The sequence below is a fragment of the Xyrauchen texanus genome, chromosome 45 (genome assembly GCF_025860055.1).
Source record: "Xyrauchen texanus isolate HMW12.3.18 chromosome 45, RBS_HiC_50CHRs, whole genome shotgun sequence".
Lineage (NCBI taxonomy): Eukaryota > Metazoa > Chordata > Actinopteri > Cypriniformes > Catostomidae > Xyrauchen > Xyrauchen texanus.
The window spans coordinates 21,921,323-21,936,399 of NC_068320.1; the positions used below are offsets into that span (position 1 = coordinate 21,921,323).

The following is a 15,077-nucleotide window of genomic DNA, read 5'->3' on the forward strand; positions in this document are numbered from 1 at the left end:
GTAAACCGATGTTTCTCCAGGCTAGCACTGTCATATCTGATTCTCTTTAGGAAAAGCAGGTTAGGTTGCTGAAAGGAGCTGACCAAGTCCACCGGACTAAAATAGAATGCACATCCCATAACAAATGAGTACATTTTGCTGCTTTGCCATGAACTCAATACTGAATGCGTTCATGTGTTTGTTTCCCATGTGGTCTTGTGCCCATCTTCCATCTTGCCTAGGGCATTATGGTATAATGGGTACCCAGCTACCCCCGTCTTGGTGCCTCAACAGAGCAGATTGTTGTAATGAAGATTACACAGCTAAAGCCTGGCTATGGCTTTGCTCCAAAAGATATATAATATAATGAAAGTGCTGGGGTATACCGCCCTCATTACATGCTGTTGTCCTCTCACTTACCCAGAGCTTCTTTAATCTGTTAGAAGAGAGGTCAACTCTCTTTAACAGAAATTGCTTAACAAAACCAAATGGGTGGTGACTGCCTCAGAGACATCATCATGTAATCATTTAATTCTCACTGATCCTGATATGGACTGAACTGACACCTCATTGTATTGTTTTTGGTCTTGTATATTCGCTCTCTGGTTTCAATCAAACCATAGACCATTCGCTCTCCAAACTGAACCATAGACACGTTTCCTCTCCCATTGTTACAACTGTTGTTTGTTGTAACTCTGACTTGGCCTTGAACAAACTGTCACAGTTAATTAATTGAGTAGCAAAGTTGCGCAAAGTTGCAATAATTACTTGATTAATCTTTACCAATATCTTCGTTCTCAGGTATCTGAAGCGCTTCAAAGTGATGAAGATAAAGGTGTTGCGGAGTTGGTGCCGGCAGATCCTGAAAGGCCTGCACTTTTTGCACACCAGGGCCCCTCCCATCATCCACCGGGACCTTAAATGTGACAACATCTTTATCACTGGTCCCACCGGCTCGGTTAAGATTGGTGATCTGGGCTTGGCCACACTCAAACGCTCCTCATTCGCGAAGAGTGTCATAGGTATGACCAAACACTCTCTTTTTGTTTTTCTTTCCCCACATCCCAAGTCAGTTCACCATAGTGGATGTAATCAAAAACATGTTTCGTTTGCCACTGTTTGTCTTTTCGATGATGCATTCACAGGTGAAATTGGGGAGGTGGGGCTTTGGAAATGTACTGTACAATCAGTTATGCTCAGATATTTAAGGCATGCTCTAGCTCCAAGTGTGAGCTACACGGTTCACTTTTGACCACAGTTTTCCAGGCAGCCAAGGGCTCCGATTTAATTTGGGGTGGAGATGGGGGAAAACCTGAAGAGAACTTCTTATAAACTTGGGGAACACATTTAGATCCTGCTGTTTCCCACCTGAAACCAGTAATCAGAACAGCAAACAACTAATTGGCACATAAATGAAACAGGTGAAAACACTTTCAAGTTTCCATAAACCTAAGTGTATTTTAGGGCTTCAAGAATAACATTGAAGCCATACACTGGATAATGTTTTGTTAGTGTGTCAGCTACAGGAGGAGTTTTTGCATGCAACATTAACTGAATTAAACTTTTGCTTGGGACCTGTGGTCTATATTTATTAAAAGCCTAAAGATTCTCTTGTTGTCAGTAATGTCTAACATTTTTCAAAGGTATTGCTGATAACCTCATCAGATTTATTTTTTGTCCCCCTTTTCAGATGGTTTAGATATTGTGCTAAAAACATTTTCTCGATCCCTTTTCTCTGTTTCCTCCAAATTTGAATTTCCATTTTATTTTATTTTATTTTTCTCGGTTTTTGAGAATTGTTTCCCTTAAACTGTAGGGCTATAATCTCAGCTGGTCTCACACCACTGTATGGATTATTTAATGTCCTGCATTTCAGACAGTAAGTATGCTAAAAAATGGCTCTCGAGTAAGTGGTAAGTCAACAAGCAACCTACCCCAAAAAGAAAATATTTCATATAAGAATCTATATTTTAGCTTGTTTTTCTGCGCAAGGCCTTTTTACACAAGCTAGTGCACAACACGAGTCTGCTCACTAGCTATGGGCTTGCTCTGTGTTGTAACCTGCTTAACCTTCTCTCATTACAGGCTTGTAGAAAGGTGAGTTGGTCATGTGTTTTCCATAACTGTGCTGTTGACATAGATCAAGTTCCATAGCTAGCCGCCCACCGCTGTCTATTTTGCATTTAATGTGTTGTAAAGATAAACAAGGTTTTGAAAACTCCTCACAGTCAGCTCTTAAAGTATCTTGCACTGCATCAATACATGTAAGCCTGTTTGCAGTCACTGCTTTGAAATTCCGGTGGCAAGATTATGCCTGGCTGCTTTGTGCACTAGTCTGACCGATCTTAATAGAAAATCTAAAGGCCTTGCACAGAAAAACTTGGATTCTTTCACTGCTAAATAACTGAGACCAGTTTTCCCCCTTCCTCTTTTTTATTGTTTTGTTTTTTTGTTTTATTATTTTTCTTTTTCTCCATATCTTTTGCTTCCCCTCTTTCTCTCCTCTCAGGGCTGTTATGGAGTACCAGAGCATTTCTCCTCCTCTTCTCTCCCTTCTTCTCCCCGGCCCTGCTGAGGTGAGTAGAGATCTCAGGCACTGAGAGTTCTGAATGGTTCTTTTGATTTAAGGTACCCCAGAGTTCATGGCGCCTGAGATGTACGAGGAAAAGTACGATGAGTCGGTGGATGTGTACGCCTTCGGAATGTGCATGCTAGAGATGGCTACCTCTGAGTACCCATACTCCGAGTGTCAGAACCCTGCTCAAATCTATCGCAGAGTCACCAGTGTGAGTACCCTCCAGGGTTATTATAGTTTTGAAAATGTTACTAGTTTATATTATTTAAAAAATAATAATTATTTATATATATGTATGTGTTATTGTTTAGTTGTAATACTTTTTAATTTTATCTTAATTACAAAAATATTTTTGTTCACTGCCTGTCTTTGTCTTCACAATAGATTCCGCTAACAATACTACACGTGGTACACACACCATTCTGCTCTCTCTTTATCCCTCTTTCACACCTTCCAAACCTCTTTCTCATCTACACTCTAAGCAGTTTAAGTCTCTCTCGCTCTCTCTGTCTCTCTCTCTCTCCTTCTGCTATTATCTTCATCAGCTCTCGTTTCTGTCATTACACCCACACATTCCTCAAGCTTATGAAATCATTCAATACAAGAAGCTCATTCAAGAATCCACACACTGAAATCTGCCCACAGCTGGAGGCGTCTCACTGTATATGAGATTATGCAAGCAACATACAACTATAGCTAACAAATATTCTACGTTTTTTAAATAATTGTCCTAGAATAGAAATTTGTGTTATAACCAAAATCTTATGGCACAGAATGAGTAATTTTATATCACACTAATGTGATACATCACAATATTGTTATATTTGCTGGAAATGCAATGGAAATATTGTTTATATTTTAATATCCATGTAGCAATTCATCTTTTGGGATGATACAAATTGTACTGAGCGGTTATCTGTTACCGTAGACTTTGTCAGTTTGAACCAGTCTGAGCATTCTCTGTTGACCTCTCTCATCACAAGGCATTTCCATCCACAGAACAGCCACTCACTGGATGTTTTTTTGTTTTTAGCACCATTCAGAGTAAATTCTAGAGACTGTTGTGCATGAAAATCACAGGAGATCAGCAGTTACTGAAGTACTCATATCAGCCCATCCAGCACGAACAATCATGCCACACTCCAAATCACTGAGATCACATTTTTCCCCATTCTGATGGTTGTTGTGAACATTAACTGAAGCTCCTGACCTGTATCTACATGATTTTATGTACTGCACTACTACCACAGGATTGGCTGATTAGATAATCGGATTGATGATTGTTGGAGGCAATCGGGCTGGTTTGAGTGTTTCTGTAACTGCTGATCTCCTGGGATTTTCACACACTACAGTCTCTAGAGTTTACTTGTGTTTTACAGAATGGTGCTAAAATTGTCCAGTGAGTGGCATGTGGGATGTGTGGATGTAGTTTCAATCTGCTTTACTAAGAGCTTTTCTGTAGTGAATGTTAGTAGTGAAAAGAAGAAAGCCAGAATGGGAAATTCTGGCTTGGAAATGCTATTGTCAAGTCAAAATAGCAGTACAGAACAGTGCGCCTGTTCTATTCATCAGCACTTCAGAGAAAGTTGGAGAGGTGGCCATATTGGTTGTGCATTTCAACCTGTTGGCTTAAGAAAGTGCAGAGCATATCTCCGGTTTTGCCTCTCAGGCTCCATCTGCCTATCAGGAAAACTGCCGCACACCCTGTCTGAAGGCTTTTTAATCTCCTGAAATCCAATCACACTGGCAAAACCGTTTTCAGAGAAAAGCAATTTAAGCTTTACGCAATCAGAATGCATTTTTAGCTCAGTGGACCCGGGTTTGCTCTAACAGACAGATGTGGGACTTTTTCCATTTCAGCCTCTGTGTAAATGGAGCTTTCAATAAAAAATGGTCTAGATTTGTTCTCTCTATTGAAGCTTGGAGTGGTTTCAGCCTGACTGTTCTACTGAAGTATCTGTGGAATTGGAGCCACACTGCCATGCAGGTGTTTTGGCAAGCTCACCACAATGGAGATGTTCCATTTTATTGTTGTGGTAAATAATCTAAAGCAACACACTTGAGAAATAAAACCAATGTGAACAGCATTGCAGTTTGTTAAATTGTTCCCATTTATCTAAAATACAAAAGGTCACATTTGTTGCGAAACAACTGTTTCACTATGCTGTTACATGCAGTGGTTGTGCTGTTACTGTTGAGGTGAAGTTGTGTTAATGCTATTTGATAGCATGGAGAAATAATTTGTTACATTTTCACTTACTGGATGATAAAATGGAGGGGGGAAAAATCCCATAGACTATGAAAGGGATGTCATATTTAGGGATATGAAAATATAGATTTTGGTGTTTGCTTTTTCAGCATGACAGTAAGCACATAGCAACCCCACAAAACACACTAGCAGCTGCATAGCAAGATACTATAAATCACTTCATAAACCTTAGTAGTTGCATAGCAATGCTTGGGTGACCACCACAAATACTCTAGCATCATGTTTTGCACTGTGCAGCATCACTCACATTTTCTCAGGAAAATATAGTTTAGCTGTATCTTATTTTGGACAAAATCACAGTATTTTTAGTTCTACATGTGCCTTAAAAGCAGTTTCAGTTTGTGCCATTGAAAGAATAAAACCAAAAAATTATGTTCTTTAGTATGCATTTACTTTGTAACACTTTGTTGCTTACAGAGTTGGACAGAGTATGAAGTTCACGATTTTAATGTCCACCCACAGAGTTCCTAGAGCCCTCCTCTGTGTGCTTAGTTAAAATAATATATAATTACTTCTAATTGTCCACATTTGTTAACTGATATGAGCGAGGAACTGTATGTACCTAGCTTTAACAGACCCATTCACTGAGCATCCATTACAAGCTTTTTAAATCACCTTGTTATTAGAATACTTTGCCTTTCTGACTTAATTGTATTAGATGCACCGTCATCCTTAACTTTGTTTGGCACTGGAATTTGGGGGTACAGACTTATATAAAGAGGCAGTGTCGAGACAGTGGAAGTTTGATAGATAGTTTAAACGGACCACTCCATAAGCCAACAGTGTTCCAGGATTTGACTTGTAAGTAACTCTTATTTGTCTGAGATTTTTGTTTTGACAATTGTAGGGTGTGTTTTCTTTCTTTTTTTTGTCTCATGGTGGAGTTGTGTTTAGACACTGTGTTGTTTTTCAATGCTTATTCTGGTGGACACTATAGGGATTAGGTGTTAGATTGCTATAAATCCATTCTGATTTATATTAACACAGTAAGACTAAATAGAATTCAGTCTGACTGAAGTGCAGTAGTGATCAGTTGACCCTGAGGTGACTAACTCTTAATAATGTTTGAGGGTAAAACAAGCTTTTTGTTTAGTAATATACCAAAGAGCAGGCTGCTCACTGTTACTGTGTGGAACATCAATGAATTTACTGACTTGATCTATAAAGCGATTAAATTTCAGACCTTTTTAGGAACCACCGGAAACATCCTTGCAACCACATAACAACATGCTAACAAACATTTAGAACACCTAAGCAACCACATAGTTTTCTTCAGAAAACTGCCATAGACATAATAACTGTGCACACAAGTATACCACTTACATACTACAGCGTGCACCATATTTAATTTAGTTGAATCTCAGTGCTCCAAAGCAGTTTTTTTTTTTTTTCCTTTCATGTAAAAAAGACCTGGTGATCTAATGCCCTTTTATGTTTTTACCTGCAGGGAGTTAAACCTGGCAGTTTCGACAAGGTAGCCATTCCAGAGGTGAAAGAGATCATTGAGGGATGTATTCAGCAATACAAAGATGAAAGGTAATGTGCCTACTTCATACACCACACACCCACACCAACATAGTGTTCATGGAACTCGATAATCTAGTCATACCTCAGTTCTCAGGCATGGGACATGTGCCTGCCCACAGATGCGTTGAGCTTGTGCTGATGTGAGAGTTTATTGGAGGCTTTGGGCACACAGTCCTCCATGTGGAATGTGCACAGTAGCTGCAGATAGCCTTTTTCCCAAACGCTGTTTTGGAACAATTCAGGCAACCAGTCTTTATGGTAATGGCACTCAACCAACAGAAAGAGCACAGTTTTAACTTTTACTCTGTCCTAGCACCTCAGCTAAAACACAACAGACCAACTTTGTGAAAGTCCTTAATTAAAGGTAGAATATTCCTTTAATGCATTTTTAAACAATATTCCTTTTAATACAAATAACTGGTTTTTCTCCAAGTGAAATACTCTTATGTATATTCATTTCTTTCCAAACACAGTTTGTGGAAATATCATGCAAAACTTTACTAATCGTAAATCGACTTCTCAGTGATTTATATATAATGCTTACCTGTTTTTTTCTTTAATACATGAAATAATTTTAAATAGAAAATCGCAAACAGCCTGTCGAGCGTAAGATGAGACAACGTCTCATGTTTCGCTGGTAAAGCACTAGAAAAGCTGATGTCTGCTGAATCTAGCTGTTCAGCAATGTGTGAATACTGTGATACAGGACCTAGAGGTGGCCATGCAGGACCTCACTTAAGACTTTGATCCTTCTACTTAAGATCTGTTTTTGTCCAGGTGCCAGAGATCGATCTATGCTTATCTGTAGAAGTTGTGTAATCTGTTATTTTTCCCTGCATTTACATCATTCCACGCAGGTGACATGCATTAGCTCTTTTTAAATGTACAGTGATGGAACGTTCACAGAAAATAGTGACTTAAAAATCTCCCCAGTGAGCAAGGTAAAGGCAACTGTGACAAGGAAATCTGCTTGGAATTGGAATCCTGGAATTTGTCTCCATGACTTTGGCAATAAACAGTCAAAGAACAGCATCAAGTTTTCAAACTTCACTCAAGGGGTCAGACAGGAGAAATCTGGGCTCGGAAACCCATCAAACTGATTATGAGATCATTAAATGAAAGGCCTGATGTCCCCAATATTTTGAATGGTTGCTTAGCTTGTTAACCCTCTGGGGTCTGAGGGTATTTTGGGCCCTGGAGAAGTTTTGACATGCCTTGACATTTGTGCTTTTTTCAGTTGTTAGAAAAATATTAATGGCTAAAGTCTGATTACACTGTATTCAGGACAAACTGGGCTACAATAATATGTTAGCAACATGCATGTACAGGTTTGTATTTTTGAGAAAATAATGTTTATGCATGGTTTTTGAAATGCTAAATCAGCCCCATTCACTGACTTTGTATTACTCTGGTCATTCTAATTTTGGACAAACCCCAGTGTTTGTCAACCATGTACCTCTAAATTAGTCTATTTAACTGATATTTAACTGATCGGTTGTCCTTCAATCTTGGACAATGCCAAAAATGCCTTACCGTATGAATATAAATATTTTTTAACTAATTAGGCATCCTTATTTAACATCTCTAGCCTTGTTTGCGTGTAATATGCTTTTCTTTCTTGCCAGATACGCCATCAAGGACCTTCTGAATCATGCCTTCTTCCAGGAGGAGACAGGAGTGCGAGTGGAGCTGGCTGAAGAAGATGATGGGGAGATGATTGCCATCAAGTTGTGGTTGCGCATTGAAGATGTAAAAAAACTGAAAGGCAAATACAAAGACAACGAAGCCATTGAGTTCTCTTTCGACCTCAACAGGGACGTTCCAGAAGATGTGGCTCAGGAAATGGTGGGTTTTCCGCTGATTCTATGAGTCGCAGCTTGTGCCTGGACATGTTTTTTTGAGATGGCAACGTATGTTGTGTTGCATTACAGGTTGAGTCGGGCTATGTTTGCGAAGGTGACCACAAAACCATGGCCAAGGCCATTAGGGACCGTGTGGGCCTGATCTGCCGCAAGCGTGAGCAACGACAGCAGGTGCGAGCCGAGCAAGAGAAACGTAAGCAGGAGGAAGAACAGAAGCAACTGTCCAGCGAGTCTTTGAAGAACGTGTCCTGTCCTACAGGAACCCAAGGTTCTGCACAGAGTCATTGCGGATCCCAGCCCACCACACCTGGCCTCATACAGCCCGAGTCTGAAGAGCTCGAGGCAGACCAGCAGCTTCAGTACTCTCAAGGTGGAATGGCATGCAAGTCTTATTTGAAAGCTTTCTGGATCAACTTTTTTTTGTTATCATTTCCTGTTAAATTATGAGATTTGTCTCTTTCCACAGTAGCTGACGGGACTTTTGACAGTGGTCAGGGTTCTTCTGTATTCTCAGAACCTCACCTCAGCCAGCTCAACATGTCTTATAACTCACCGCCAACATCACAACCGCAGCAGGTGCCTGGACAGGGTGCCTTCCCTCCCACCTCTCAGGCTCTCCAACAGCATACTGCATATCCCCAGCAGCCCATGGTAAGTCATAGAAGTATAAGTCACAGAACACAGATGGATTAATCATGGCCACTCCAAGAATCTTTCACTACCTCACTGAGATAATCACTGCAGGTTTAGTATAGTAGCTTGATGTGATTGCATACATAGTTTGCTCCTGCAAGGTTGTGTTTTGCAGCTGTCCATCTACTGACCAATTCCACGGTGAATAAATCACAACTTTACAATTGCCATTTTTCAGACAAAAAGGGAATCATTGCTGCACGCGAGTTATCATATGACTAATTGAAGCTTAGAGCTATTAAAATTCAGAAAGCAGCTGGGATTTATATTCTCTTTAGATCCAAATGAGGTCTACACAGATCTAAGAAGATCTCCATAGTCTGAGATAGTCTTTGCACTGTTATAACTTAAGCCTTAGCGCTCACTACAAGAAGCCCTTCACCCCTTATATGCATTCCATATTATTTAGCCAAATAATTAATTGGGTGTCAGTTTGTATTGGAAGGGTATTTTAGGATCATTGCTATAGTCAGGATGGAGAATAATCTTGTTATCGGCAAATCCTTGTATGTGATTTGTTGTCTAAAATGCGCACCATAACGTTGACTACATAACAAAAAATAAGAAGCTGTTAAGTCTTTGAATGTGCACTGGTCAACAAGCTTGTGCCTTGAAGTGTGTGCTTGTCTTTAGTATTGACAAGTTAACTTAGATTAACTCTTTTAAAAGCAAGTGGCCACATGTCTAACTTAAGTTAGACTTAGCATTTATTCAGTTAAAATTTCTACACCAGTTCCCGTAATCCTTCTTCCTGTGCTAAGGTAAGAGACTAAAGGAGTGATACACTGATGACCATTGATGAACCTGTGAATCATGAATGAATGATGGACTAATGTTTGACTTTTTGAATGTGAATCTTTGTGGTTGCATGTGTCATCTTTGGAGCTGAAATTTGATGATGGTTTATTATCAGAGAGTAAATGAATGATGCATGAGAAAGGAAAGCAAAGCCATAACCTCTACACTCTAAATGGGTTTGATTTTTTTTTTTAAAACAGCCTGCACTCTTCATTTTTTTCTCTATTTCTCTTTCTTGATGGTCAAGTATATCCCCAATTCCCATGTGAACTTGAGCTGTGTTCCCTCTTCATCCTCTATGCATTTTTTTTGTGTCTGAGGGGGGGCTTTGTGTTGCTTTTTGTTAGTTTCATGATGTTTTTAATTCCCTCCAAAAATGTTTTCCTCAGTTTTTTTAAGGCAGTGGTATGTAACTGTGTATCATGCTGTGCAGACTGGCAGGCCTCCATCACTTCCTGTTTCTCTTTAATGCCAAGACTGTATGTCCTGTCCAGAGAGCTTGGGCACTCAAACCATGATCAGTTTGGCAAATCAGTCACAACATTCAAAGATGCCACTATCTGTCTTTGATCTCAGAGCAGGGACTATACATTTTTTTTATTTTATTTTTTTATACCAACACTACTGCACCATTATTTTTCTTATCTCTTCTCATACATTTCTTCTTCTTCTTATTATTATTTATCAGTTTTCCATAAAGCCAGATACACTGGTTGTTCGCGCGCGCGCGCACACACACACACACACACACACACCTAACTTTGGTTTCAACGGTTTTCTCTTGGTTGGACTTCTTTCTATGATTTCACCCCCAAAATAAACACGTACATTTTAGAAATACCATTGTCTCACTTGACTTGTTTAGCTTGAAATATATTAATGGATAAAATGGAAAAAACTCTGGTAAAATCTATAGCCTGCACAGCACTGATTACTGTTATTTTATGTTTATGGTTATTTTTGGTCTGTTTATACCTAATGTGCTATTTTTCTCTACAATATACATATCTTTTACATATGCTGTTCTTCATCATAAAACATTTCAAAGGACTGATGTCCTGTAATGTTTTTATGGACTTTGCTATCCTTGATTTGTATCAGTTACTACATCTACATAGTAGACTGTTAATGCTGCCATTTTCTTGGCATTTGAATATTGCTTGGGAAATGACAGATTTCCTCTTCAGTAGTGTCATTGCATCAGATTATTTTCTTGAGCACATATGCTTTCCAGAAATTTCCAGAAGTTTTTTTGTTATCCGATTAGTCTCAGATCAGGTTAGATAGATGGCCCTTTAATCTCACAATATATAATTTAATCTGCTTACAATTAATGATTATGAATTTTATCACATGCAATCATTTCAGATTACAAGTATCTGTGTTACTGATAAAATGTAAGTCAATATAATACTTTGTAAATTGAAGTGGGCCCATTGTCTTAGAAGTGAACAACAGACTTAATGTTAGATTTTTATTTTTACATAATCTTTGTATATCAGGAGTATGCACACTTGCACTGATAATGTCACTGTAGATTGCTTATTGTAGATTTCTGTCTTCTCATGTGCTCTGTTGATATTTTTCATAATGTTTTCTTATCATTTTATTTTGGTTATTTGCCAGTTTTATCATTTGTGTTCCATTGTGGTTAATAGTCAATTCCCCTTGTTCGCCTCCAGCCTCCTCCTCATCTCCCCCGCTGTCGTGGTCGTAGCATGTCTGTATGCGTGCCTTTTTCTACCACCTCTTCTTTGTCATGCCATCCCAAGCCACCTTCTACCCCTCCTCCGGTCCCATCAGCCCCGCTCTCACCCCGGCTGGGGAGGCCAGATGGGGAAACGTTTGCGGGACGTCTGTCCAAAGCGCTGGAGAGTGTCCTGCCCCTGCACTCTGCCCCACCCCGCCGCCGCGCCAGCCTCCCAGCAATCTTTGCCAGTCCAGTATGTTAGTGTCTCCCAGTGAACCAGGAGCTTCCTGTTGAGCTGGGCTTGGGTACAGCCATGTACCTTTGAATAAAATATTATGTTTGAAGAGTTTTGGAAGTATCAAAATGATCAAATTTAATTTAACAAAATTGTGACCTTAATTTCAGATTTTATGTACATTCAGTGGAGAATCATAATCAAATTGTCAGAGTGAATATTTACACCCCTGATAACAAAAGAAAAAAACAGTGTAATTAAAAAGGTGAATTGGAATTTCACATCTTCTGGCTAAGTTCAGCTGTATTACATCAAAACATACTATTCAAAGCACAATGAATTTGAGGCCTGCTATATCATAGGTCCAAATTATATCACACTATGTTAACACCAGAGCCGTTTTTGTAGTCTGCCCCTCGATGCTGAAGCTGCTTCCCAATCTGCCTTGTCCCAGCTCCATATGAGTGTTAGACTTAAGATAATAGAAAGTTGTTAATTTTCGATGTTAAATCGATGTTAATTTTATGAGTAATGCAGTTTCACAAAGAAGTTGTTTTGTAACAAAACAGAAGTATAAATAGCTTATATCTGCTCTTGTATGTCGAAGTTACAGGGTTTCTTTTATCCCCGCACTTGAAGCAAACAACTGATTGTTTAATGCTATGATAGGTCTTTAGAATGGAAGAGCTTACCAAAGGCCCAAGCACAGATCATGAGAATAGTAAAGCCGGGTGCTCACTGTATGATTTTTATGGTCATTTACGATTTTTGCTGGTCAGACTGTACAATATGGTTCCAGTGAGATCTTGGGTAAAAACTTATGTCACCCTGTGCGACATTATGTCAGACTGTACAATAAACATTGTAGCCAAGTCTTTGTTCCCAATCGTCTCGAATGACAAAGTTATCTAGGTGTTATCTGTTCTGGTCACCATAGGTGCCCAGTCACACTATACGATTTCGGTGCAAACATTTCTGGCACTGCCAGGACTTCATCAAAAGATATGATTAATCAAAAATTAATCAGCCATCGGTGAATATGTCACACTTAGCGATGAAAGACTGCTGAATTTGCCCTAAGATCATTATTTTACAATCCCTGAAATTTGTCTTCGATGGCCAAATTGTGGCAAGATTCATAAATTCTGAATCCAGCATCAGACAGGCAGATACCTATTAAAATCTAATTTACCCTGGCCCACTTAGCTGGAATCCTGTGTTCACATTAAATACAGATTGGCATGCACTTAGAAGAACCGCAATCAATAGGAAATGGTTATTGAGCCCTGCAGCCTGTGAAGCATCTGTATTTAATTGAATGTCTGTTGCTGTCATGTTTATACATTCTTTTTGTTAAGCATTAATATGTCTCTTGACTTATTCTTTTGTCATTGGGAAGTCTTTGCCTCATGGGTGATTTTATAATAAACTGTTTTCTCTCTTGACATCTCTTTATATTCATCTCTCTTTCTGTTTTTTTTTCTCTTGCTTTGTGAATTTGTGATGCTGCTTTTTCTACTTCCTCACAAAGTATGTTGTTGTCACTGCAGCCACAGTCAGTGAGTCAGCCGTACAGTGGAGGAGGCTCAGGTCTGGTCGAGCCCCCGATATTTTTCCCCACCATCCCGGAGCGGCCCGTCTCTTTCTCACCCCCTCCGTCTTGCCCGCCTAAAGGTTTCAACGTACAGCGTCGCAAGAGCACCTCCATCCTGGAGGCCCACACACGTCACATTCAGCCCGCCTACCACTGCAGCTACGGCAGCAGCCTGCACCCATTCTCCGGCGTAGAAACCATTGGTCCTGGTGTTGAGCCCTCCTTGTTCATGATGCAAGGCACAGTGGCTCAAAGATTAGCCATGCCACTGCATCTGCAGCCCCCAACAGAGTCTCTATATTGTTACAAAGATGTGAGGGCAGAGCAAGAGGAGGCAGTCCGCAGGCTGAGTCTCAACCAAGCTGCATTAATGGACCATCTCGAAGCAATGGCCTATGCCAGTTACCCTATGACGCCACATCAGTTAAGCCACATCAGTTTCCATCAACAGATGCAGGTGGCCGCTGCTGCCAGCTTGGCCTATGAGGCTCCACCACAGCATGGGCCAACTTACCTGCACCCTCATGTCCAGAGCCACACACGCTTGACACACAGTCCCATCCCTCAACTGCCCCCCATGAGTGTGCCTAGTTCGGCCCCTGTGGCAGCTGCTGAATCGGGCTACCATCCCCACTCGTTTCCCCATTCTGCACCACCTGTGCTGGCCCACACAGCCGAGCCTAGCACGGCTTTTGAATTTCAGATGCACAACCTCCAAGCAGACCCAGCCATGCTGGCGTCCAGACTATACCGAGCCCGCCGTGGCCCCATGGACCTTAACATGGAGGAAGGGTCCAGCAACCCAGGCATATGCGGTCGATTGCAGCCTGTCACGGAAGAACTCTACAGCTATGTAAGCCCAGAGCTGCCCCTTCCCCCAGGTAGCCTGCTTCTCCATGGACCCAAAGACCACAGTCCTGAACCTTCAAGTGACTCAGTGACCTCCTCCGATGCTGGGGAGTTCCACTCACCACCCCCTCATCCATTGTACCAACTTCCAGACTGTTCTGCTGCTCAATCCATTCCACAAACTTCTTATTACAAAACAGATGGAGGGAGCAATGTCAGCGACGGACATCCACCCAGTCAGCCATCATTTTTGTTTGTTCCTCCTGAGTCGACCTGCATTCCATCCTCGCACATCAACACTCTGCACGGTACCTGGGCCCGGCAAACAACCCTTCAACCGGACCTCACATACCACGAACCTGCACTGTCCCATCAGGGCGCTGCCTTGGTACCTAGAAATACTCGTTCTTGTCCGCCTTTACCCAACACTCCCTGTCTCTCTCTCTCTTAGTAACCTGATTTTTGTCCCGTGGTTGTGGTTTTAACCCTCTCCAGCCATCCTTTAGGACTAAAAAAGGTTGTGCGTAAACATGCATAAACCTGCTTTTTAAATCCCCTTGTCCTGAGACATTTCTTAATCCTCCATTAGCTAATGTGATTTTGTCATTTTAGTTCCATTGATTTAGATTTTTTGCTTGTATGTTCATATAATGATGTATATGATAAATGTGTGTTTGCACAGATATTGTGTAAAATTATATAGTATATATATCTGTACACGTCATACAAATCTGAAGTCATGTTTACCTCTTACATATTATTTTATTGATATTAACCAAACTGTAACTGCAAAAATATTCAATTGTACAAGAGTCTAGATTAAATGGATGATTTGTATGACCAAACACACAGACACATACAATACAAACTGGGGGTTTAGACAGGTTTGCTTGTCTCTTTAAGGTTTCTCTAACCTTGCTTTACTGTTTCCTACAAAAACAAATCATGTTTTTTTTTTTATGTATTTTACTTTATTATCTGCTTTTTAGTTCTGCTGCTACATTAT

At 40.3% G+C, this 15,077-nt stretch overlaps 1 protein-coding gene across 2 annotated transcripts in view; it reads left to right on the plus strand.

Moving 5' to 3' along the window:
* Positions 1 to 15,077, plus strand: part of wnk1b (WNK lysine deficient protein kinase 1b) — a 106,661-nt gene that overhangs the window by 62,239 nt on the left and 29,345 nt on the right. The window contains exons 4-10 of one of the 2 annotated variants that reach the window (XM_052118321.1): positions 781 to 1,001; positions 2,608 to 2,765; positions 6,271 to 6,359; positions 7,976 to 8,195; positions 8,282 to 8,582; positions 8,679 to 8,863; positions 13,179 to 14,459. In XM_052118321.1, coding sequence (XP_051974281.1) covers positions 781 to 1,001; positions 2,608 to 2,765; positions 6,271 to 6,359; positions 7,976 to 8,195; positions 8,282 to 8,582; positions 8,679 to 8,863; positions 13,179 to 14,459 — 2,455 coding nt within the window. The remainder of the gene's footprint in view (positions 1 to 780; positions 1,002 to 2,607; positions 2,766 to 6,270; positions 6,360 to 7,975; positions 8,196 to 8,281; positions 8,583 to 8,678; positions 8,864 to 13,178; positions 14,460 to 15,077) is intronic. The other variant, XM_052118320.1, reaches the window with a different exon arrangement.